This window comes from Ursus maritimus, unplaced genomic scaffold (assembly GCF_017311325.1).
Source record: "Ursus maritimus isolate PB19 unplaced genomic scaffold, ASM1731132v1 scaffold_6, whole genome shotgun sequence".
In the NCBI taxonomy this organism is placed as follows: Eukaryota; Metazoa; Chordata; class Mammalia; order Carnivora; family Ursidae; genus Ursus; species Ursus maritimus.
In genome coordinates, this window is record NW_024426774.1 from 4943063 (window position 1) to 4966900 (window position 23838).

Consider the following 23838-nt stretch of genomic DNA (forward strand, 5'->3'; position numbering starts at 1 on the left):
CAGCGAGAACCCAACAGGAAACCACACAGAATCCTGAGGCTCTGCCAAAAAGCTCTCACAGGCCAACGGATTGGGGCTATTTTCAAAGGCCTTCAAGTAGGCCACTGGTTTGTAAGCTTTTCAGGCGTGGCTCTGGGGAAGTAACCAGAGACCACTGGACTCTGCCAGGAAACTTGGAAGGGCCATGAAAGGGACTTATGAGCTTCCTGGCCGTGTGACCGACCGACAGCCAGGGGTGGGTTAAGTTCACCTGCATTGAAAACAGGATTTGCACGCACTGGGCTCTACCACCGCCTGGGAGCTGGACGTGGGCTGGACGTGCGCCCAGACTTCACCTACACGGGCTGCCACAGGACACGCGTAGGTGTGCCATGTTCCCCAATTAAACGGGAAGCCAGATTCAGCCCTCTAGGAATAAGCTGTGTCAGGTACAACCCTGAAAACGGTCTTCTATTCCAGGAACAAGCCAACATTTTCTGCAAAGGAGCAGACAGGGAGAATATTTTAGTCTTTGAGAGTCGTGTGGTCTGTCTCCAACGCCTCAGCTCTGCTATTGTAACCAAAAGCAGCCATGCTGACCTGCAAATGAGTGTGCCAATAAAACTTTATTTACAACGCCAGGCCATGGGCCGGGCCACTCTGGGCCACTGGCCATGGCTGGCCCACTCCCACTCCAGTCTAACTCCTCCCCTGACCTGTTGTTTGGAAGGGAGAATTAATCAGTGGCAGGGAACTACAAGTTGGTAGATCTTGGGAAGATTTAGGAGAACCCACTAACATAAAGGCACTCTGGAATCTAGGAAAATAGGCTACTTTTCAGCTGATCTCCGTTACAGTAATGTAAAATCTCCGTGATGGTCCTCATTGTAAGGGAAGGAGGAGAATCAGCTCTTGTCATTAGTTGAGTTTCAGGGTCTGCTTTTCTAGGAATGTTTGTGGCCATCGGATCTGGGGGGCTGCTCTGGGGCAACGCAGCGGCTGTCCCCGATGCACACGTGTGGGGAGCTCACCTGAGCTGAGGGGACAGGAGAAAGGAGGAGGGAGAGAAGCCACCCATGGAGGTCCGCACCCCAGGGAATGAAAGCGAGGCAGGTGACCCCATGGCCCTCCCCTCCCTGGTCTGATTCACCTCCTCATGACGGTCCCCACACGGCTCCCTGTCTTCGGGGCTAGTGAGTAGTTTGGGGGAGCCCAGCTCTGCCCCAACTAGATTTTGGGGTCCCCTATGAGCACAGCATCTGCGGAAGGGCAGTGCAGGGTGTGGGCACTTGGCACACTAACCACCACACGACACGTGGAGAGAGCTTCCCAGCCTGCTCTGTTCTCTTCCCATCGTGACACTGGTTAGGGCTGGTCTGAGAGCGTCAGTGAACACGGGTTCCCCTGCCCTGGGCCCCTGCCTGGACTGTGAGCAGCCTGTGGCCCCTGCATTTCCTCACGCACCCCGTGGCCATGTCCCACCTCCCATTCACTCTCCTCACACAGCAAATGCTGCTACTAGGCCCAATTATATTATGGAGCACAGGGCAAGGAGACCTAGTTAAGGTTTCCATGGTAATGACTTCAATTCTGTGACTTTTGTCCTCGGAGCTGTGACAGGAACTGCCTGTCCCCAGAGAAGAGATTCCCTATCAGAGAGGTAAAGGGCAAAGAGTCTGTCCCAACCTGCCGAAGGCGAATGCCCTTCCCACGCTGCCAGGACACCTCAAACCCTGCCAATACAGCCCCGGGGCTCTTCCCTTGGACTTCTACTAACATCCCCCTCAGGACCCCCATGCCAAATTCCACCAGCTGGTGTACAAGACAGGAACCGATCAGTAAGGAAATCCACACTAGGAAACACCAGAGAGCTCTGCTTTTCAGGAAGTATGTGGGTACAGACGTCTAGGGCGATCAATCACATACATACCTAATAATACACATTAGGCACATTATATCTTCTATACATGATATCGAATGTCTTCTATAGACATATCTGCATAGAGCAGAGGTTTTCAAACAAGGCCAGCAGCCTATTTTCTGGCACACCAGAAGAAACGAATCTCAGCTCCCATCTCCCAAAGACATGTTTATAATAGAGTAAGGAAGCAGGTCCCTAATAGCTCTGCTTATAAAAAAGCCCGAGATTTTTTAAAAAGGTGCTTTTCTTTTTAAGTGTGGTTTTCTTGGAGAAGCGTGCTAGGAGAGGTGGGGTTCCGGCTCTCACTACGTGGCTGGCCAGGCTCGCGCTCTGGCTGCACCCCAGTGGGGAGTCCTTGCGGGGAGACCTTGGCTCCGGTCAGGCCTGCTTACTGATGGATCAGCTCGGCAAGTGAGTTCATCACTCTGGGCTTTACTCTCGCGGAAAGCGTCAACACCACGCAGGACAAAACCTGACTTCAGCATTCACCGGACCTGTAGTCCCAAGGATAAAGAATGCAGGAGGTGGCAGGGCCCGCCTCTGGATGGCAGGAGCTTCAGGAGCGAGGGACGGGCCAAGAAACAGCTGCAGCCTGGCACGGTCGTTGCTCAGCCAGGAGTAGGGGTATAGCAAGGTGGGGCATGCGAGGGAGTGAGCCCCCTGCACAGCCTGCCCCCATCAGCCTCTGGAGTCTCCCCCATGGGCAAGTGGGCACTCAGAAGGCAAAACAAGCCCACAGCCTCCTTGCCAAAGACCCCAACTGGAGGAGTGGAGGAGATGGATGAAAATCAAGCCTGCTCTATCTGAAACTAATATAACATTGTGTGTCAACCGTCCTTCCGATTATAAAAAAGAGAGATCAAGGCTGTTACATCAGAGGAGACATTCTAAGACCCAACGGAGACAATGTTTGCAATAAACTAATTAGGAACCAAGTGCTGTCGGAGGACCCGCGTGCTGGGTTCTCTTCCAGGTGGTCCTCCCTGACTGCATTTCAGACTCACAGAAAAGGCTGAAACTCATCTTCTGATCATATCGCAAAACTTATTCGATGTACGAGCTAGAATCACTTGCTTTACTTCGGCTCCAACAGTTTAACATTTCACTCAGGTCTTCGGTCACATTAAGTCTGAGTTCATTTTGTGTTTTTGTTGCTTTTCACATAATGCTGGCAAAATGTTCTCAAGTAACAGGCTTGAGAGAGTTTGTAACCTAAGTCAAGTTGGCTTCATTTTTATGCAAAGTTAAAAAAAAAAAAATCTTTGAGCCAAAGCACTTGAAGTGACAAAGTATTTGAAAGTACAAAGTTGAAATTATTAGGTAGGAAAATTTATCCAGCTGCATTTTTAAACGAAATTCAAGGTCAGAGAAAGTTAATTTTCTTATAACCCAAATAACTACCAGTTTCTGTCGAGATTCTCTCTGCAAAATATTTTCAGAAGAGCCTGAAAGTCTCAGAAATCCAAATTCATCCATTTTATAGCTCCACACGCTGACTTCTGTATCACATGGTATTACATTTAAACTATAAACCGCCCCAAACCAAATGATATATGCCATTAAATAAACAAGCTCTTGAAAACAATTTCAATGCCATCAGGATCCTGTTTGATTTTTTAAATTTAAGTTGGCCACACACTGCTTTTTTTTTCCCCCAGAAGTAAGCCCCAAGAGGAAATGCAACTATCTTTAGCATTTCTTTAAAGGAAGGAAGGAAGGAAGGAAGGCAGGCGGCCTTTCCACATTCAGCTAAGCTAAGAATCTCTCGATCCTTTCCTCTGCTGTGTTCTGCGTCCCGTTCCCGTCTTGGGTGTTCTGTCCACAGGCAGCCCAGGGTTGTATCTCGGTACAAGCGTCTGATGGCAGACAAGGCTCCGTAGCAGAGCAGGAAGAGGGGAGAGCACACCTGAATGGTGACAGTCGGAGCCGAAAAGGTCAGAGTTTGGCTGCGGTGTCTTCACAGTGAAGTCGTGCATAAGGAGCACCATCGAAACATGTCCTTCTGCTTCTGTTCAGGTGAAGCCCAAGGTCCAGGATATATAGGAGAATGAAGCCAAATGGAAGCCAGAGACTCTTTAAAACATCATTTTATGACCCTGGCACACTTCAGAGAGCCAAGCCAAAGACTGGTCCTGGGCATCCAACGTGTTTCAATGCTTGGCAAGGCCAGTTGTCGCTCCGCATGTGCCACACCGCGCTCCTGGGGAACCCTAAGTTCTGCAGCGGGCCTGGCTCTGCCAAGAGGGCGTGCAGGACACTCAGGATGGGGGGCAGATCTGGTCCCACTGCGTCCCACCAGCCACTAGAGCTGGAAATCTGGGCGAGTCAGTCAGCCTCTGTGGGGGCCATGTTAACAGAAGGGGACAAGCTTGCAGGGCCGTCAGGATACTTCCTGAGACAAGGGACTTGGGACCAGGTGCCCACATGTCCAGAGCCACCCCAGGTGCAAAGGGACAGGCTATACTTTTCTGTCAGGACGCCAGTCATCACACTTTCACCTACGTGTGGCCCCCCAACTGCCGTCTACGCCTTTAGATCTTTTAAATTCTGCACTAAGAATTTAGACCCCGAACTGTTAGCCCTAATCTGGCTGGAGAATAATCATGCCCCATGAGGGTCAGATCTCTTTAAACCACCCCCTATGCCCAAATCCCTGTAAAGGAGTTGTGTTTCAGGATTCGTTCTTGTTACCAAATGGAACCCCAAGAAAGGCCTTCCAACTGGGAGCTCTGCAGAGAATTCCAATGCCAATGACATTTCAGAAATCTAATTTACATCGACGCTTTCGCTTCCACTGCAGCCAAACAATGTACAATCCTATCCGCTGAAAGCGCCATCCCCCACCCCCCACCCCGAGGTATCCATACTCTACCGCGGGAATCGTAACGCACTAACACGCCGGGGCACCTACCTCTTTCAAATTGTAGCTTTTTGTATCTTTGCATAATTTCGGCGGCAACCATGCACTCAATCTAAGAAGAAAAAAAAATACAAACAAGTATAACAAGCTGTGGGCTAGAACCCAGCCCAGGTCGGCCTAAGCAGAGCCCACGACCCCTGGCGAAGCTACGCAGGGCGCCCTTGCACACGTTAAAAACCAGATTTGTTCAGGTGCTCATGCCTCGTCCTCCTGCAGATGGCCCTGTTTAGGGCAGGCAGCGTCAGGGCAGCTAATCGCAGTTTCCAGTCCTTCTTTGATCAAGAGCTCAACATACTGTTTCAGGCACTGAAAAAAAAACAAAACAAAGAACAGAGAAGTACCTGTTAACATCTTTACTTGCTTAAGGGCGAAGATGCAGCAATGCATAATCCAGCACACCGTCCCATCACAGCTTCCTAGTTTCCCGGCATAGCCCACGGCAACACCAAAGTAGAGGTTCTGTTCACTCGCTGAATATTTATGGGGTGCCCCCCCTTCCCGGCTGGCCACAGAACAAAGGCTGCAGGTGGGATCCCTGCAAACACCACACCCGTGAGTCTAACAGTAGGAGGAAAGACGGAGAGGAAGGTCGGGAAGGAGTATCTGTCAAATGCTTATCAGACGTCAGGCACTGTACTCAATCCTTTATATTCCATCGTTTCACGGACGCCTTCGATCATTCTTACGAGAAAGTTAGGACAGATTCACCTTTCAGGTGTGAATGCTGAGTCACCAAAGAAGGGGCTTGCCAGTGGACAAGGGCAGAGCCCCAAGTCAAGCCCAGCCTGGCTACCTTGGAAATGCCCCCACATTCCCCGATAACCTGCACAGAGATGCCAGCCCTTACCCGACACCCACGTCCCCACCAGTTACTTATTACAACTTCACCTACTTGAAGGACTGCTGAAAGTCTCAGGTCAGTGAGACAGAAAATGTGGGAGACACAGAAGAGTCTATCGAGGAGGATGAGGCCGGACACAGTACCGACTTACTCGTGCCTCTGTCCATGAGCCTGGGAAGGCCACGCTCCCCTGAAGAGCGCATTGTAAAGCACAATTAGAAGAAAAGATACAGCCTCTCCTGGTAGGCTCACTACCAAAAGTAACAAGAGATAGACTTTGAAACGCTCACAGGAGAACTCAAAGAGCACAGAAACTGGGGCCGCTAAGTGGAGAAACCAGTAAAAACCATCACAACAGCATCGCCAGATCAACTGCAATCACAGCCCCAGTCATCTGGGGGTCCTGATGCCAACACCCCTGTTATAATAACACTATTAAGAGGAATAGCGATTAGGGGCGCCTGGGTGGCTCACTTGGTTAAGCATCCGCCTTCAGCTCAGGTCATGATCTCGGGGTCCTGGGATCGAGCCCTGCGTTGGGCTCCCTGCTCGGTGGGGAGTCTGCTTGTCTCCCTCTCTGTCTGCCCTTCCCCCACTCATCCTCTCTCTCAAATAAATAAAATATTTTTAAAAAATAGTGATTCATCAAGAAAAGCCCATTAGCTATGTTTCCTAAGCCTCTACCTCCCCTCAATGTGCACTCCATTTCCCTAGAAGGATGCACGGTCCTGACTAACAGCTGTGCGAGAACTGGAATCAGCTGCAGTTCCTGCTAGCTCCATGCCTATGCCTGGAACACGTCTGCTACCCTCCTTCTACCGGCCTCACTTTCCCCACCTGCACTTGGGGAGCTTTAACCCACCCCACTGTGGAGCTGTAAGAATTTCATGCAAGAGAATCTAGAAGACAACACGGAAAACAGTGTATGCTTGACGATATAAATAATAATTTGATCTAAATAGGTAATTCCCACCCTTCTAGCACATCAGAATATTTCATCCACTGGAGACACGAGGTAGCTGTTTCTTTTAAAAATACAAATCAAGGTAATCCTCAGAAAGAGTCATTTCCCACAGCCTTTCTCAAGCGTGCTAAACAGAACGTGAGGCTTCATGCGTCAAGGGCAACGTGGACGCCCAGAGCACAGGCCCCGAGTTCGGCCTGCATTTCTTGGTCCTGCCCAGGGCTCCCTGTTAGTGCAGAGACCCTGAACTTCCACGGTACACAGACCGTTGACATCTCGCCAGCACAATGGTTATGGAGAGCTCCCAGAGAACCGAGTATGGATGAGCCCCATGTGGGAGGGCTGTTTGAGGTCTCAAAGGTACACTCATCAAAACCCACACCAGAAGGAAGCAGGACAGCAGACAGAGGAGGGGGCAGTCCCACGGAGCCGCCAGCAGGCCTGCTGCCGGCTCTGAGAGCCACAGCAGCCATCTGGAGGAGACAGCCACACTGTGGTTTGGTGGCCTACGACTCTGGCAACAATGGTGTGGTTACAGTCGGGAGGAACCTGGAATGTGCTGTGTATGGCTGGGTGACATGTGAGGAGGGAGGGACTGCAGGCTTTGGAGCTAGACAGACTCATGGCACCACTGAAGGCGGAGGCCACGGCTCCCTTGACCATAGAACGGGATGGCCACCTTGCTGGGCTTCTGTGATTGTAAGAAAGCACGTAAAAGCACCTGGCACAGTTTCCAGGACACAGCACCAGCTCTGCCAACTGCAACCGTTGGTACCCCTGCTTTGTCTGTGTGATATGTTTCCTAGAGTCCGAGGCATAAAAATAGATCAAAACCTTAGCCACGAGATGATGATTTTACTTTTTATCATCAGTTTGTCTATCTGGGATCTCTGGAGAACACGGGAATGCCCTGAACACTCACAGCACCATGCGGGCGGGGCAGTGCACCCCGAGATCTGTGCTCCCCAAGAAGAAAATACAACACCTAACGCCTGTGGGAAACCCACGGCAGGGGATCTCCGCGACTCTGAGCACCCTTGCTCAAGAACTGGCATACAGCAAGACAACTAGTGTGTCACGTCTGGCTCGATCACTCAGAGGCCTCCGCACAATTCGCAAAATGACTATGTTCTGCGAGTATCGATTTGTTTACTGTATAAAAAGAGATGAGGATCCAAGTGTCTGGCCAACCATCCACGGAAAACCAGCCCAGTCTCCTTCCAGATATGAAGTGGGTCATGACTCACAAGCCATGTTTTTCATTCGAATAGCAAAAAGAGGGCTTAAAAGGAGCACAAAAGAATGGGCAGAGAAACTTCTGTAAAAATAAAAACGTAGTCCAAAAGCAGGTATCGCTGGATTTCCTATCATACTGATTGGAGCTCAGGGGTCAGCTGTCCTCACCTGAGCGGCGTTAGCCCACTGCCACGAGAATCGCCAGGCGTTATGGCTCCGTTTACAGATGAGAAACAAAGACTCGGGGAAGTTAAGATCGGGCCCAAAGACATACTCTGTAAGTAGAGGTGCTGGGGCTCACAGGTGCCTGACTCCAAAGAGGGGGGCTTTTGTGTTTTGTTTTTAATTTCTGCCTTCTTCCTCAATTAAGAACTCTTTCACATGCGATCCCTGAGTACATATTTTCAGTTACCTCCTACATTTATTTACTAGAACACGGAATTGTATGTACTTTGTTTTTTTTTAAGTAGGTTCCACGCCCAGCATGAAGCCCAATGACGGGCTTGATCTCACGTCCCGAGATCAAGACCTGAGCTGAAATCGAGTCAGACCCTTAACTGAACGAGCCACCCAGGCACCCCTGTTGTATGTACATTAAACTGGCAAAGTCCGAGTCACCCTGGAACGCACCTGTACAGGCCCATGAAGCTTGGATGCAACGATGGTCTGAGACACCAGGCCCCCCATGGCCACTGCGGGAAAAAGATGCTCCTGCAGGTCCTGATGGCACCCTGTTCTTGACACCCTAGTGGGGAGTGGGGGTCCCCCCCCCTGACGTGAGGTCAGGAAGTCTTCCCAGAGGCGACACACTGACCAGAGGGACAAGGACATCCCGGGAAAGGGGGCATCCACTGCACAAAGGGCAGAAGCAGGGAGGGGAAGTGTTGAGAGCCACAGAACATTCCAGGCATTTCATTTTCCGTTTTGTCTTCCAACTGTCTGAAACCCAGTTCCAAAGAGGAGACAGCATTGCAGACTTGCTACGAAACCCCTGCTTCGGTTTCCTGCCAAGGAAAAGTGGGCCACAGAGTCAGCGGCCTTGCCTGGGCTACGGCAAGTCTCGGTGGTGTCTGTTCTCCCACCTGAAGGCCTGCTGGCTGCTGAAGACTTTGAGAGCAGAAACCAGCTCAGAAACTGTGCTCCAAGGAGCCAGAGTAGTTTGTGCTGCTCAGGGACCCACGACTTCTGAACAGGCAGGTCCAAGCAACTGCGGCGGGACCCCAGTGAACACTGTTTGAAGAGCAAGGGCCTTGGAGTCACAAACCTGGGTTTGAATCCCGGCTTACCTGCTCCCCAGCTGTGCACAAGGAACCTCACCTCCCGGAGCACCCATTCCTTGTGCTGTGGGAGGAGGTAAGCCTGCCACCACCAGGCCCCTTCCAGCCACAACACCGACCTGAGGTGGCTACGGTCACTTGCTCAGGCAGGCGTCACGTGCTTTCCATGGGCGTCAGTACAGCAGCCCCGACAGCTACCGCCACCCCGAGTATTAGTGCACGACTGGCCCGCATGCAGGTAGGGACCCAGGGAACGCAGAGCCCTCGGCAGGCTTGTGACCACAGATGCCCAGTAAGGACGCGGAGCCACAGATCTGGAGTGAAACACTCTCTTTAAGAGCACCAAGTCGGAAGCCCACAGGTGTGCGTTTGTCACCTGTTTGGGGTTTCTGGGTCAATTCAGTCGGTAGGCACGGAGCACCTGCTTCGTGAGAGGCCATGCTGGAGCCGTGCCGGGGGAGGCAAGACTTGAGGGGCCTTCCTTCACCACAATCAAAGCAAATAGAGAGAGACAAGCCAGCCGCGGGTTACGTGCGACGGCGCTGGACAGGGGCGTGCACGTTCAGTGTGGGCACAGCAGAGAGCCCATTCCTGTGTCGGGTCCACACGAAGCACAGCAACCCCAGGAGAAGGGCTGGCTGGACCACACGTGTGACAAACACCACAGCTGGTGTGAGGCCCCGGGGGGAGCAGAGAGGCAGGAGGGGGCCTGGTCTGCGCAGAGCAGGGGGGCTTCCTATGTGGAGGTGCTGGAGCCTCATTCCCCGGGGGGCTGGAGCGGATTTACCCCAGCAGAGGCCACGCCACAAGAACTCAGTCTCAGCGGCGTGAGGGTAAACCTGAGTGGGTCAGGGAGACCAGGTAAGGTGGCTCAGGCCAACAGCCCCCATCAGGGCAGTGTGTGGCCCTGGCTTCGGGAAGTGACAGCCATGGCAGCTCGTGGTGGGGGGAGCTGGGCACATCCTACGGCCAGGCCTAGAACCAGCAGGGACTGGAAAAATCGACCATCAAAACGAGGTGTCCCCTGGGGAGTCCTGCACGAGGGGGAGGGGTCACCTGCCCTGCTGACGGAGTGCAGGAGGACTGTTCTCAGAGTGGTCAGTGACGGGCAGGCTGATGAGGCAGGACCCAGACTGGAGCTCAGGGTGAGGCTGGGGGTGACCGGGAGACGAGGGTTAGGACGGTCTCAAGAGGACTTGGTCCCTCTCTGACAACCTGGGGGCTTTTCTGGGGATTCACGGGCCTTGGCATCACTGCTCTCCATAGACCAAAGAGCCTAGAGTTGAAGCTGTGCGTTCTGCTCTTGCAGAGACCAGGAATCTTGGACCCCCTTCTCCTGGTGCAGGGGCTGCACAGACCAGTGGGGAGGGGGGTGATCCCAGAGAGTGCAGCACTCCCTCCTCTGCAGGGGGCACAGGCTCTTCCCTGGGGGGGCACAACCTCCTTTTCAGGGGCACAGGCTCCTCCCTGGGGGGGGCACAGCCTCCTCTGCAGGGGGCACAGGCTCCTCCTGGGGGGGCACAGGCTCTTCCCTGCACAACCTCCTCTGCAGGGGGCACACACCTCTCCCATCACACCTGTAAACAAGCTGCAAGAGAAGCAGCAAGCGTGGACAAGGCTTTCTAACTGCTGACTGTGAAAAACCAAAGTCACAGAGGAGCAAAAAGGAGTCTTTAAGCAACCCTCACCTCCATCGCGACGACCTCCCAGTGGAACGCAGGTCAGAGGTACGCGGTGGGAGGGTGTGAACACGCATCCGTTAGACACAGAAGCACTGAGAAGCCAGCACGTCATCCACTCAACAAACAGTGATTTGCTCTGTACCCAAAGTCTAGTAGCCCAAACTAAGAGGAGCAGAGAAGCCCCGGGGGACTACCGCTAACGGGAGAGCCAGTGTGTTGCTATGTGCGGTTCTGTGGGATCCGTGTATGTGTGGAGACAGAAGGGGAAGCCAATATGTGACTCTGAGGCCCAGGCAGGGACAGTGAGTCCATGCACAACTACTCAGAATCGGGATGTCTGAGGGTTCATTCCAATGGAGGGAGGCTCCACTCGCTTCGCCTCATTACGCTAAGCTGTCTCAACTGTCCACAGAATGGAAGGTTATCCCATCGATCGGAGAAACCAACGGTGTGTGTGTTTGTTCTTTGCCTCGTGGATAAGAAGGGGCCGGGGGCACGAGGGGACCGCTAAGTGTCTCCACTGGGATACCTTGACAACAACGGGGCAGGGTTCCAGGGCTCCAACTGCACGAGACCTGGATGGGTCTCCTGGGTGGGAACAGGGAGGGGGCTGGGGGATGGAGAGCAAGTGCACAAAACAGGGAGAGAGAAAGCACACCCCGAGTACGCTTCCTCAGGTGCCAGGACCCAGAGGTGTATGGAGGAAGGCCCCAGCCCCTGACCTGCAGTGTGGCCCTCAAATGACTCCAGAGCAGCCTTCCAGGCCTGTGTGGAGTCTCCCAGCAGAGCAGATGCCAGGAGTCCGCATTTTCTTAGGGGCCGTTAGTAGATAAGCATTGGATCTGGGCACAAGCAACAAGTGCGCTGGACTGGAGGCAAGCGGAGAGCATTCTCGAGCAGGCCATTTCGTCTTTCTGAGCTGCGGTGTCTCCTCACGAGATGGGAGAATTCTGCCCGCTTCACAGGGTTTTATGACAAGTGAGATAAATGTGGTATGTCACCAGCAATTAACAAATGTTATTCCCCATCCTTTTCTACCCACAAGGCAGAGTTTTAGAGGGAACTAAAAGCCAGAGATAAAGACAAAAACCACTGTGGCGTGCCTGTGAGCAGTGTGGGCAGAGAATCTGAGGGATCAGGAAGCAGGTCTGCCACAGGGACACAGAAAGGCCTCGCTGAGCTACGTGTCCATGTGGCCGCCATGTTGGCAGCTGGAAGCCCCAGCCCTCTGGTCCATTCTCAGCCCCGGACCTCAAGCCAACTCACCCTGCAAGTATGCCTTTCCCCATCGAGAGACCCAAGACTAGGACGAGACCCTCTACACGGCTGGGTCCCAGCCCACAGAGCAGAGGCTGGGGAGCTGTACCCCACAGAGCCCCAGGGTGCTCAGAGTCCCCAGGAGCCAATGTGCAGGACAGAGATAATTCACTGGGCTCATGGCCCCCAAGCTCCACACCGACAGAGGCCTGCTTTCAACCACTTGACATAGTTTAGTCTCCCCTGTAGACTTTTGTTTGAGTAGAGACCCTGAGCTGAAGGACACTTTGAAAGCAACAGGATTCCCTCTTACCATGTGGTGAGCCAGAGTTAGCTTCCCCAACATCTGAAGACGCTATTTCTTAGACACGTCTCAGAGAAGCAGGAGAGGCAGAACTACAGCAAGAGCAGTCGCAATAGCGGAAGTAAGAAAAATAAGAGTAACATCTTGTTCGAACGACATAAAGCCACTTACAACTCAAGCAATGACCATTCCGGTGACAAACATTTTTTTGAGCACCACTACGTGCCAAACTTTAGGGGACAATGAAACAAAACGAAATCCTGGCTCCTTTAGTGGGGGCCACAGGTAAGCAGACATCATGACAACACAGTGGGACAAAAGGAACCAGATATAAGAGGAGCTGGAAGCTTCCAGTAGTTTGGAACAGTTGATGTAGGGACTGAGGATGTGCAGAGAGGGTGGGGAATGAGCTCTGAGCCTGGATAAAGGCAGGGACCTGATTAAGTGGTGGCATTTCCACCCAAGAGGGTCTGAACTACAGAGGGGTCATTTGAGCTAGCTATTGAGGATAGCGTGAATGGCTAGAGCCATCACGGAGAGTCAAGCAAAAGTGGGGGTGTCATGGGATGAGGAGGCCGGACTGGGAGGGTTTTGCTAGGAAGGGTTTCCACTGGGTTCTAAAGCATAACACTGACAGAGTTGGCAGGGCCTGGGGGGACATGAGACCAGAAAGGCAGTGGCCCCTCTGAGGCAGCCTTGCGTCCTCAACTTCCCCTCCAGGCCAGAGCCACACAGGGCACAGAAAGCTTGGGGGCCAGATCGTGGGTACATTTTCCAGTGAGACCAACTGTCTATGTGGCACCGTCTGCCTCAGGAGCCATGGCTGCCATTATGGAAAGAACACTCGGCTACAAATCCCACATCTTGGCTTCCTCCACGATGGGCTTCCACCGTTAACTACTGGGGGACGCAACACACAGAGGAGGCCCAAGAGGCCGGCGAGGTCAGAAACAGAATGGGCATCTCAAGGCAGAGATGCCTGACTGCACCATCCTGATTTCCCCTTGGGCCCTTCCTTCCCCGAGGTCAACCTCCCTCGGTTAGGAACTTAACCGTAATTCTCCAGTGATGACTTAATTTACAAAGAGGGCTTCCCTCCATCTTAGACAATTTTCTCTCTTTCCTCTTTCCCACCTTCTCCTGTCTGTGCCCCAGGAAAGGGGCAGTTACAACTCCTCTGGCCCTAGGCCTTGGCTACGGGCGGGCTGGGTGACTTGAGGCCCACACACAGGGAAGAAATGGGGACGGGCACCACCCCCACTCCGGGTCTGTCAACGCCAGGTGCTTCCTCTGTTCATGCTGCAGAAACAAGCGTGACTTTCTTTTTCAACATTTTCATTTTTAATACCTGGTTGTGAAAAAAACATCTCCATCGTCCTGCTCTCTCTTAGAAGTGCAGATGCCCGTCTCTGAGGGGACAGTGCTATTCCCCTCCCTTCAAATTAAGCATTTGATGTGAATTAGAGTTACTTACTTGCTTTTACTCCAATTCTCAAGAAACACAAAACCGAAATAAGGAGAGCAGGGGAAAGGTGGGGGGAGGGGAAGAGCAGGTGACTGAGACCCAGCCAGCTCCCCAAGGGCACGGGGCAGAGGGGAGGGACTCCACCCACAGAAACCACAGAAGACTTTCCCTCAGGCAAGGGGAAGGGGATTTGCATAAAGCAAATTCTTTAATCCCTGCCCACTGCTCCCCCATCCTAGCTCTTCCTCTAGAAATGCAACTGCGTCCCATTCAGGGTGTTAATTGGCTGGAGGTCTGTCTCTCTGCTTCTCCCACAGCTCTCTCCCTGCCATCCTTTCCCATCTCAGGAAAATGTCAAAAGCAATGTCCTGCCCTCCAGGTTGAAGTGACTTTCCTGAGGCTTTAATGAGACACATCTCTTGCAGATAACACTGAGGCAGACTCACTGCCTCTAATCCATCGAACTTCTAGTGATTAGCAATCCTGAGTCCTGAGTAGACCAGGTGTTTAAGGGGTACAGAATCCTGCCCCCCAGAAAGCCAGCGTCAGAAGTCAGAAGATGGAGACATGAAGGTCTGTAAAGCTCCATCTCCCTATCCCCGAAATGGACATGATAATATGGAACATGCCCACAACCCAGGGCCATCAGGGGACACAAAGTAAGGTCTATAAAACAAGGGCAGGAAGGGAGAACACGGCTTCTGCAAAAGGGTAGGGAAGGCTGTCTAGTGACAGATGTTAACCCAGACATTTGAAAAATACATAGGCAGGCCACCCAGATGGTCCATTTATAACACAGTTAAATTCAGAAGCAACTTTTTGGGGTTTTTTATAGTTGGAAGAAAACAGTTCTTTTTTTCTTTTCTGGACTTTTCCTTTTTTATTCCTTGAATGGGAAGAAAAATCCAGTGGAATTCAATAAGATGAACTGAAAATAAACCCCATATCTTCATTTTCTCTGATGGGCGAAATGCTGGGTCTGAGTTAGGCCTGATGAAAAGAGAAGTCCCTATAATCACTAAGAGCAGATCGTCTGGCCCCAAATAATGCTGGTTAGGTCTTACAGAAATTTAAATGTGATTTCAACATCACCTGTAGCATGACAGCAGTGCAAGCCAACATGAAAAGCCAAATATTCTCACTGCACACTCACTAGGTTAGCACTCTGTTATAATCTCAATCAAGCACGTAATTGTTAAATTTAAAATGAGATGTGGTAAGGCTTTTTCTTTCTGAAAAGGAAAGCACGTGTCATGATCAGGTTTTCTCAATTGCATTACCAGCTTCTAAAATTCTGCTTCACGACTAACTTTTGCATCTCGAGCACCTGCGATGGAAATCTACTTGGGTGCCTGACTGATTTCAGTAACCGCATGAGAGACTCCGTCCCTGGCAAAAGTGGGGTCTGAGGTCACTAAAAGCAAACACGGAAGCCTTCTCCTGAAACTGGTTTAAACAGCTGTTTTCTCCCAGAAAGACCAACCAGGGTACAGAAGATGCACTGGCACTGGGCTATGGTCGTCATCTGCTCCACTGGGTACTCCCCGAGACACAGCTTGCACGACACCAGCGGATCGAGGGCCAGGTCCCACGTGGGCCGGTACCGCGCTGTGGTCATGGCAGAGCAGTCTGAAATGAGAGAAGCGCAGGCCGTCAGACACCCTCGTGCAAACTCTCCAGCAGAACCTAGGCGGGAATCTCTTCCGGCTGCAGCTGGGGCCACGGGAAGGAGCCCACGGTTCTGGACAATTCATTAGGGTCCTCTGAGCTGTAACCAAGGGTTCCTGACTTGTGTGTGTGGGTGACCCCCTTTCCTATGCTGATGGTAATGATTGTGTCTACCCTCCCATCCCATCCCACCTTCCCTCTATCTCTCCATCCTTCTGTCCCTCCATCCTTCCTCTGGGCATTGAGTAAGACCCCTCCCACCAACCAAGCACCTAGACCAGAAGAGCAAAACCTTAGCAAATGTGGAAAAGAAGCTTTTGTTACAACAGTCTGATCAGATAAAACTCTTCTCTGATTTCTGTTGTAGGAACATCCCAGGGGAAGCAGTGCGGGAAGCCCCCCTCCTCATCCTCAGTGCCCTCCGAACGGACGGCGCCTCTCCTCACTGGTTTCCAGCCACACTGCCCCGGTGTTACCTCACCCTCCAGAATCGGCCCAACACCACTGCCTCCTTACGCTCTGCCAGATTCTCTAACACGTAAGCTTCAGAGGGGCAAGGGCCTTAGGGCAGACTTGTTCATGCATGTGGGCCAAGTGCATCTAACAGTCCCCGATGTTTACCAGACACCCCACACGCACGAATAAAAGCTGCCGTCACTTGCCCGTCCTCCTGAAACATCCTCCGGCTACTCCCTAACCTGCCCACAGGCTGCTTCCTGAGAGCGTGGGTTGTTCTAGTTATATTTACCACACTGATTCCCATGGCTCGCTGCTTGGGGAGGCAGGGCAGGTGTGTGCCTCCAGCTCGTAGCCCAGCCCCCGACCCACGATGGCCTCGCCACAATTGCCTGTCGTGTGAACGAATAAATCCTTGCCTCTAGGGACATGCATTCTCACCCTGAACCCCGGGCACTCGACTGAAGCCCGTGAGAGTTATTGTGCACCTGCAATCGGTACGCGTGCCCCTTGCCCCCCACACTCAGAACTGAGTCAGATTCTGCTAAAATTTCAGACCCAGTCCCTGGCCATCTGAACGCCGAGAGGGAGCTCCTGCTATCCAGCTCTCAGGATCCAAACAGATTTGGATAACCCGGCATCCCTCTCTGTCCAACCCTGCCTTCGAACTGAGGGACAAAGGCTGTGGACAGCAGAAGGCACCTGCATTCCCTGCTATTGGCGAGGCCATGACAGGACCGCTTGTCTTGTCCAGCTACATACTGACAGCAGCAAAGGCAGGTACACGTTATGACAGAGATGGAACACACGAAGGAAAGACAAATCCAAACACCAGTGAACGACCGGAAGGTACACAAAAGGATTTTAGCGTCTTGGAAAGATCCGGAGCCGGAGGAGACACAATTCCCCGCCTTCGGGTCTTCAGATTCAGTTCAGGAACACTCTTTGGCAAATAAAAAGTTAACTGATCCTAGAAGGCAGGATATGGTTTATGTGAGAAACCGATGCTCCCGGTACGGGGTAAAGGTGAGAATAAGTCGGGGAGAATCGTCAAAACGGAAGAGCTTCATGAGGAAGATGAAGCTTGAGTTTGGAAGGGAGGTGACACTTCACGAGGCATCGCTAACATCGCTCACCAGACAGAGTGTGCCGGCCCCGTGGTCGGAGCAAAAGGAACTCTCTGCCCTGCGACAAACAGGCCGCCCAGAACCAGTGGGAGCAGCTGCGGGTCCGTGACCGGCCTTGGTGCGGCGTGTGTGTGATGGGGCAGGCAACCCCGTCCCCCAGGGTGGCTGTGCGGACCTGGCACATACAGGAAATGCTCAGGAAAGACCCCTCCCCCCTTCCCTGCAAGGTCTCATTCAGCCGTCCTTTTACGGATCTGCGAGAAAGACTCTGAGGTGTTAGACATTTCCACCATTTGTACACGTTATCCGTAGGGACAAGGAGCCGTCAGGAGAACTTCTGGAAATGTATTTATATCCCTGTCTCAGGGTTCGTCAGTCGGAGCTCACTGGGTACCAGTTAGCAAGTGTTCAGGGAGGACACAGCTCTGTGGACTCCACACTGGGCGTCCAGGGTGGGGGAGAAGATACTGCACAGTCTTGAACGCCTCGGAGGACGTAAGACACAGTGACAAAGAACAAAGGAACGTCAGTGCTGTGAACTCCCAGACAAGCAGATAAGCTTGCAGAGCCCCAGCAAATGAGGGCAGCTGCTGAAGCCCGGCTGGAATCGGCACCGGGAGTACGGATGGAGATCAGCCTCGGGGCAGGAAAGGGACAGCGTCCAGGATGACTCGGGACCCCTCCCAGGACACTAATAACCAGGAACACCTTAGTCTAAGGTGTACTTTCTGCTGTTAGAAAAGAACTCTTTTTGAAACAAATTCAAATAACTTTTGGATTGGCTGGAGCCTTCCAAATAATTTAAACAAGCCTCATAATTTGACCTGCCACCAATGGGACCAGCACTCATGATCTGGGGTCACTCAGCTATCTGGGGGTGCAGAGGGAACCAGCGTCAAGAGGAGCACTCCCCTGAGTTCATTTTCATTTGGAACACTCCTCCACACCTTGAATCTATGTGTATTTATTATTGTTATTATTATTATTATTATTTTAGATGTCCACAGCATTTTCTAGATCCTGGGCTCATGAGTCAGGGTGAGTTTTTTTTCTTTTTTTTTTTTTATTTTAAAGGATTTCATTTATTTATTCGACAGATATAGAGACAGCCAGAGAGAGAGGGAACACAAGCAGGGGGAGTGCGAGAGGGAGAAGCAGGCTCCCAGCGGAGGAGCCTGATGTGGGGCTTGATCCCATAGTGCGGGATCACGCCCTGAGCCGAAGGCAGACGCTTAACCGCTGTGCCACCCAGGCGCCCCGAGTTTTTTTTCTTTATATTCCTCTACATCTTTTTTTGTTTGACTCCTAAACGATTTTTTTTTTTCATGTAACATTGCTTAAAGCTCACTGTCCAGACTGACAATTAGGTTTTGACTATGAATGTTAGCTAGCCTTAAAAAGGGATCAGAACCTGTCCGAGAAGCATGGCAGGCCTGGGGCAGAGGCTGCTGAGGGGCGTGTCCCTCCCGGAGAGCTGGGGGTACCTGGCGGCGAGCTGTGGCCCAGGCTCCGAATCTGGAAGGCACTACAGCAATGGTCTCAGGGGAAAGAGCTTCCCACTTTGGAAGGGAGTAGACCTGGGTTCAAACCCTTGTTCTGCAACTTGGTCATTGACTTTGAAGAAACTACATAACCTCTAGGAACTTTAGTGTTTTTACTTCTTAAAACTAAACACCATAACCTCCCACGTACACTTGTTGTGAAGAGTGAGAAGAAATGTATTTAAAATTCTGGGACTTTTTACCTGCCTGGTAGACGGAAGTCACTATCATATGTCAGGTTCAAGACCCTGGACATGAACGCATACGGACTAACAGGAGAGACAAGAGGCTGAGCAGAGAAACTATAGGGTAAACTCAGTCTTTCAGGAAGACCCTGTGATGGTGGAAATCTTTGGAAGAAGCAAACCAAAACCAAAGCCTCCTGCTTTTTTTTTTTTCCTTAAAGATGTATTTATTTTAGAAAGGGGGAGAGAGAGAGAGAGAGAGAGAAAGTACACACATGAGGGGCAGAAGGAGAGAGAATTCCAAGCAGACTCCACGATGACCACAGAGCCTGACGCAGGGCTCGATCTCACCACCTGAGATCAGGACCTGAGCCAAAATCAAGAGTCGGTCGCCTAACTGATTAAGCCCCCCAGGTGCCCCCAAAGCCTCCTGCTTCACTGTCCGCCGTCAGTGTGGTCCGATCGGACAGCACCCCAGAACGCACAGCAGAACGGGGGGCATCTAGGGACGAACCCTTCAACAATCCTTGCAGGCCCAACCGCAAGTCCTGGGCAGACTGTGCACCACGTGAGTGCTCGGCTGCCCCAGAAAGGGCTTCTGACGCCACGCTGGACCACTTGTCCTTTCCTGGCTCGTCTGCTCCCAGACTCTACTCATTCCTCCCAGCCTCTGGGTTTGGCTCTGTTTCCTGTTTACAGCGTCTCTGAAGACGTGACCCTTCGCACAAACTGCAGGCTTGACCTCTGGCTTCCTTTCTTCCTGGACCATGATTTCCACTTGACCTCAAGACAGTGTGGCTTCCTGCTGCCCTGGGCACATGTCAGCCGTGGCCCCTCACTTCTCTGCCCAAGAACTACTCTTGAAGCAGGTCAAATTCTGACTTCCTGGCACCACATCACCATTCTTCCCCTCGAGATTACTCTCTGAGGCGCCCCAAATCAGAATTTAAACGTAGACAACGGGACATTTTTTCCAAAAAAAAAAAAAAAAAAAAAAAAAAAGATACTGTTTAAGCCTGTCATGGACCTCCCTTGCACACAGGATGGGCTGAATATGATTTTGCAAACACTGAACAGCTGCAAACTTGAACTAGGAATTTGCTAAGAAAATCACAATGCACAATAAAAGAGAAAACAGTCTTTGTTTTCTAATGTGAAGGTCAAGTCATATGAAGCCAACTATTTTAAGAACATCTGGTCAATCATAAGCATTACTCAGTGTAAGTAATTCAAAGTGTTTCTGAGGGAAGCAACTTGTTACGTGCTGCTGGGTCATGCAGAGTGGGCACTGCGGTGCAAGATGCACGGACTAGGAGGAGAAAGGCTGGAAGGGAAGGCAGTCTGCATGTTAACACAAGCAAACCCTGGTGACGGGGCCAGAGCCGTCCCACCCCTATGGGGCTGTGCACGTCCCTATCCTCCCCACCTTCACCCCTGCAAAGACAGCACAGGAAGGCAGGGTACCTGTCGGCCCGTCACTGCCTACCTGTCCCTCTCCTGATGACTCTGACAAGCTCCCGCTCGCCCAAGCTGGCTGAGTCTCGCCCGTTTCCTCCCACCCGCACCCCTTCCCCGTCCCCACCACATGCTTGAATCCTCCCAGCCCTCCATGCCCCCATTAACCCCTGGTGTTGTGAGGTCTCCCTCAGTTCTCTCACCCCCTCAGTTGTGCCCTCTTTCTCAGAGTCTCTGCTGTCTGTGGTCGGTTGGTTCTGAACACACGCCCCCCAAAACATCAGCATCAGCACTGCAGGAGAACTTGCTAGTATACAACTTGGGCCCCAACCCAGACCTACAAAATCAGAAAGTCGCGGGGGTGGGGGAGCGGGGAGCAGGGAGCGACACAGCAATCTATGTCTCCGTGAGCCTTCCCGGGGAGCCTCACGCACAGTGAAGTCTGAGAGTCCCTGGTCTGCATCATGCCAGCACTCCCCACTCAGGTCCACTGGCTCCAAAGCCCATGTGGGCTGAAGCCCGACAAAGGCTTGGCCCCTCAAACACCACCATGGAGCGCCCGTGTCTGCCAGGCTCTGGGCTAGACTCTGCATATTGACTTTCACTTATTGTCTTTTATGTCTCTCTGGGGGTGCGTGGCTTTCCACGTCGGCTGTGTGTTAGCTCATCTCCTCAACTTGACAATATATTACTCAAGGCTAAGTGCTATTTCCTGTCCTCTCAACAGTGCTGGCCATAGGCAGATCTTCGTATTATTTACGTGTGTGTCTATACGTATGTATGTATATACACACATCTCGATTGCTTCAAGTGCATCAGGCATTATGTTAGTCACTCATACATTATTTCATGTATCTGCATGAGGACCCTGAGACTTTAGTAGTTTGCCATTATTCCAGTTTTACAAATGAGGAAACCAAGGCACAGAGGTTGGGTAACCGGCTCAAGCACGCACAACCACTGACTAGCAGTGTGTAAGACACGAACACGCGGGCATTGAACTACCCTGCTAGACCTCCTTTGAATCTCCTTCTGGGGGACAGGAGAACGGGGCCTCCTCGGTCTGCAAAGACACAAGAGAAAGGAATTTCAGTTCTGCCTCCGAGCTCCCCGGGCCTTACTCATTTTGGCAGAGGCGGTGGAAAGCTGCAGCCTCATAATTTGGGGCTGTCAGCGGCAGCAGAAACATGAGAATGGCAGCTGAGGAGAAAGTTAACTGTAGAGACGCCAACTCATCCAAATGCACGGTTTCGTGATCCTTCAGGAAGAAGCGTGGATGTTACCTCCTCCCAAGGAGAGGACCACAGCTCAAGGGTCAAAGTTCACGATGTCCAGCAACCGGGCTGCCAGGAATTTACCCGACTAGTCTGAAAACTTGCATTCCCAGGAAAACCTGCACCAGGATGTGTAGAGAAGCTTTATTCACAAACGCCAAAATTTGGAAGCAACCAAGATGACCTTCAGTACCAGTCTATGTAACTGGTGGTGTTCCCAGACAATAAACTGTAAACTGTTATTCAGAGCTAAAAAGAAATGGGCTAGGAAGCCATGAAAAGACACGGGGGAAACGTAAATGCATATTCCTGAGGGAAAGAGGCCGATCGGAAAAGGCTGCATACTGTTGATTCAGACTACAGGACCTTCGGGAACCCCCAGTGATTGCCAGGGGGCAGGGGGATAGAAAGCCGAGCTACAGAGGATTTTTTTTTTTAGGACGGTAAAACTATTCAGAACGATACTGCACGGTCATTATACATTTGTCAAACATGTCAGACATGCCATACATAGTCAAAAATGATACATGTCATTATACATTCGTCAAAACCCACACGATGTACGACAGCAAGAGTGAGCCCCACTGTACATGTTACAGACAGACTGTGTCCCTCCTCCCCAAATTCCGATGTTGTAGCCCTAACCCTCAATGTGACTCTGTCTTTAGGAGGTCATTAAGGCTGCGTGAGGTTGTACAGAGTGGGGCTTACAGGAGAGGACCATCTGGGTCTCTCCCTCCCCCTCCCCGCACTGCCTCTCTCTGCGTCTGAGGTCACAGGGAGAAGGCAGCCATCGGGAACCAGACAGAGGCCCTCTGCAGAACCTGACCGCACGAGCACATGATCTCAGACTTCCAGCCTCCGACCTGGGGGAAGAAACTCTTGTTGTTTAAGCCGCCTGGTCTACGGTGTTTTGTGAATGCAGCCTGAGCTGATGCGGTAAACGACGGACTTCGGGTGATTCTCATGTGTCCGTGCGCTTTCATCCATGGAACAGATGCCCTCTCTGGGGCGGGATGTCACCAGTGAAGGTGAAGGACGTTGTGCGTGTATGGGGGCAGGGCGTATGCGGCAACTCTGTACTTTGCCATCAACTTTGCTATGAGCCTAAAACTCTGAGAAACAAAGTCGTCTTCTTTTTTTTTAAAGGCTACATCCTGTATGGTTCTAATTATGTGACATTCTGGAATTGGCAAACTGCAGAATCAGTAAACAGATCAGCAATCACAGGGGACAGGGAGGGAGGAGGAGGAGGTCCGAATAGGTGGGACGCAAGGGGTGTTTTAGGGCATGGACAGTATTCTGTATAATACTGCCATGATACACATATGCCATTCGGCATTTACCAAAACCCATAAAACAAAACTTCACAGCACAGACAGTGAGCCTGGATGCATGCACATTTGAAAAAGAAAATAGTTAGGAAGTCAGGGCATCCTGGGACGGGATGCAGGCGGAGAAGACAGAATCCAATGCTACCACAAACGCACACAACCACCTCACTGCGGGGGCGGGGGAAATGCTGACCTGGAAACGAGTGGAATCTGGCAGGCCACGCGCGGACAGAACTGTCTACAGGCCCTGAGCCCTCGCTGACAGAGCCGTCTCCCCAGGCGAGTGGGTCAACGATGCTGAGACTACTCTCCCCGCACACTGGGATCAACAAATACGCAAGCGGACGGCAGGAGGCAGGAGCCAGGTTTCTCTCTGTTGGGAGTGGAAGGTCCCAGACAAGCAAGGGGAGGCGGCTGGAATGACCCACGTGGTCCTGATCAGAGCTGGAGACATCAGCGGGAACTCGCGGTTCGCCTCATCCAGGTGCAGACGGCTCCCAACAGGACCATTTAGAGACACGTGCGTGCGCGCAGGCTCCTGGGCACACAGCTGTTTCCGCGCTCCGCCAGCTGACAGGGCACAGAAGCAAGTCACATGTTTACACAAGGACACCCCCGCCGGCAGCCAGCACACCACATGCCCAGATCTCAGTTCCTAAGGCCACGCTCCGACAAAAGGAACGAGGGTACAATGGCAGATTGAAGGACCTGCGCAAGGAATGTTCCTGCTGATTGTGGAACGTCCTGTAATACCACAAGTCAAGGAAGTGCTCGAACGCACCACCAGCCACGCTGCTGGGCGTCCGTCACAGCCACAGGGGAGCCACACGCCTCCCAGCGCCTCACACGGGAACGATCCGAGTGGCGAAGCGTATGGATTAGAACACAAAGTAGCAAATAACTAATGTCCATAAGCTTATACTGATGTAAATAAAGGGTTGAAAAAATAAGT

General features: G+C 51.9%; 1 protein-coding gene across 5 annotated transcripts in view; it reads right to left on the bottom strand.

The window, feature by feature from the left end:
- The window catches only part of RNF144A (ring finger protein 144A), a 115829-nt gene that overhangs the window by 25210 nt on the left and 66781 nt on the right, over window positions 1-23838 (bottom strand). For 4 of the 5 annotated variants that reach the window (XM_040622850.1, XM_040622849.1, XM_008685232.2 and 1 more), the window contains 3 exons: window positions 15330-15475; window positions 5022-5126; window positions 4812-4872 (listed from right to left, as the gene is read on the bottom strand). In XM_040622850.1, the coding sequence (XP_040478784.1) occupies window positions 4812-4872; window positions 5022-5126; window positions 15330-15464 (301 nt within the window). In that variant the 5' untranslated portion in view covers window positions 15465-15475. Of the gene's footprint in view, window positions 1-4811; window positions 4873-5021; window positions 5127-15329; window positions 15476-23079; window positions 23726-23838 lie in introns of those variants that run through there. The other variant, XM_008685443.2, reaches the window with a different exon arrangement.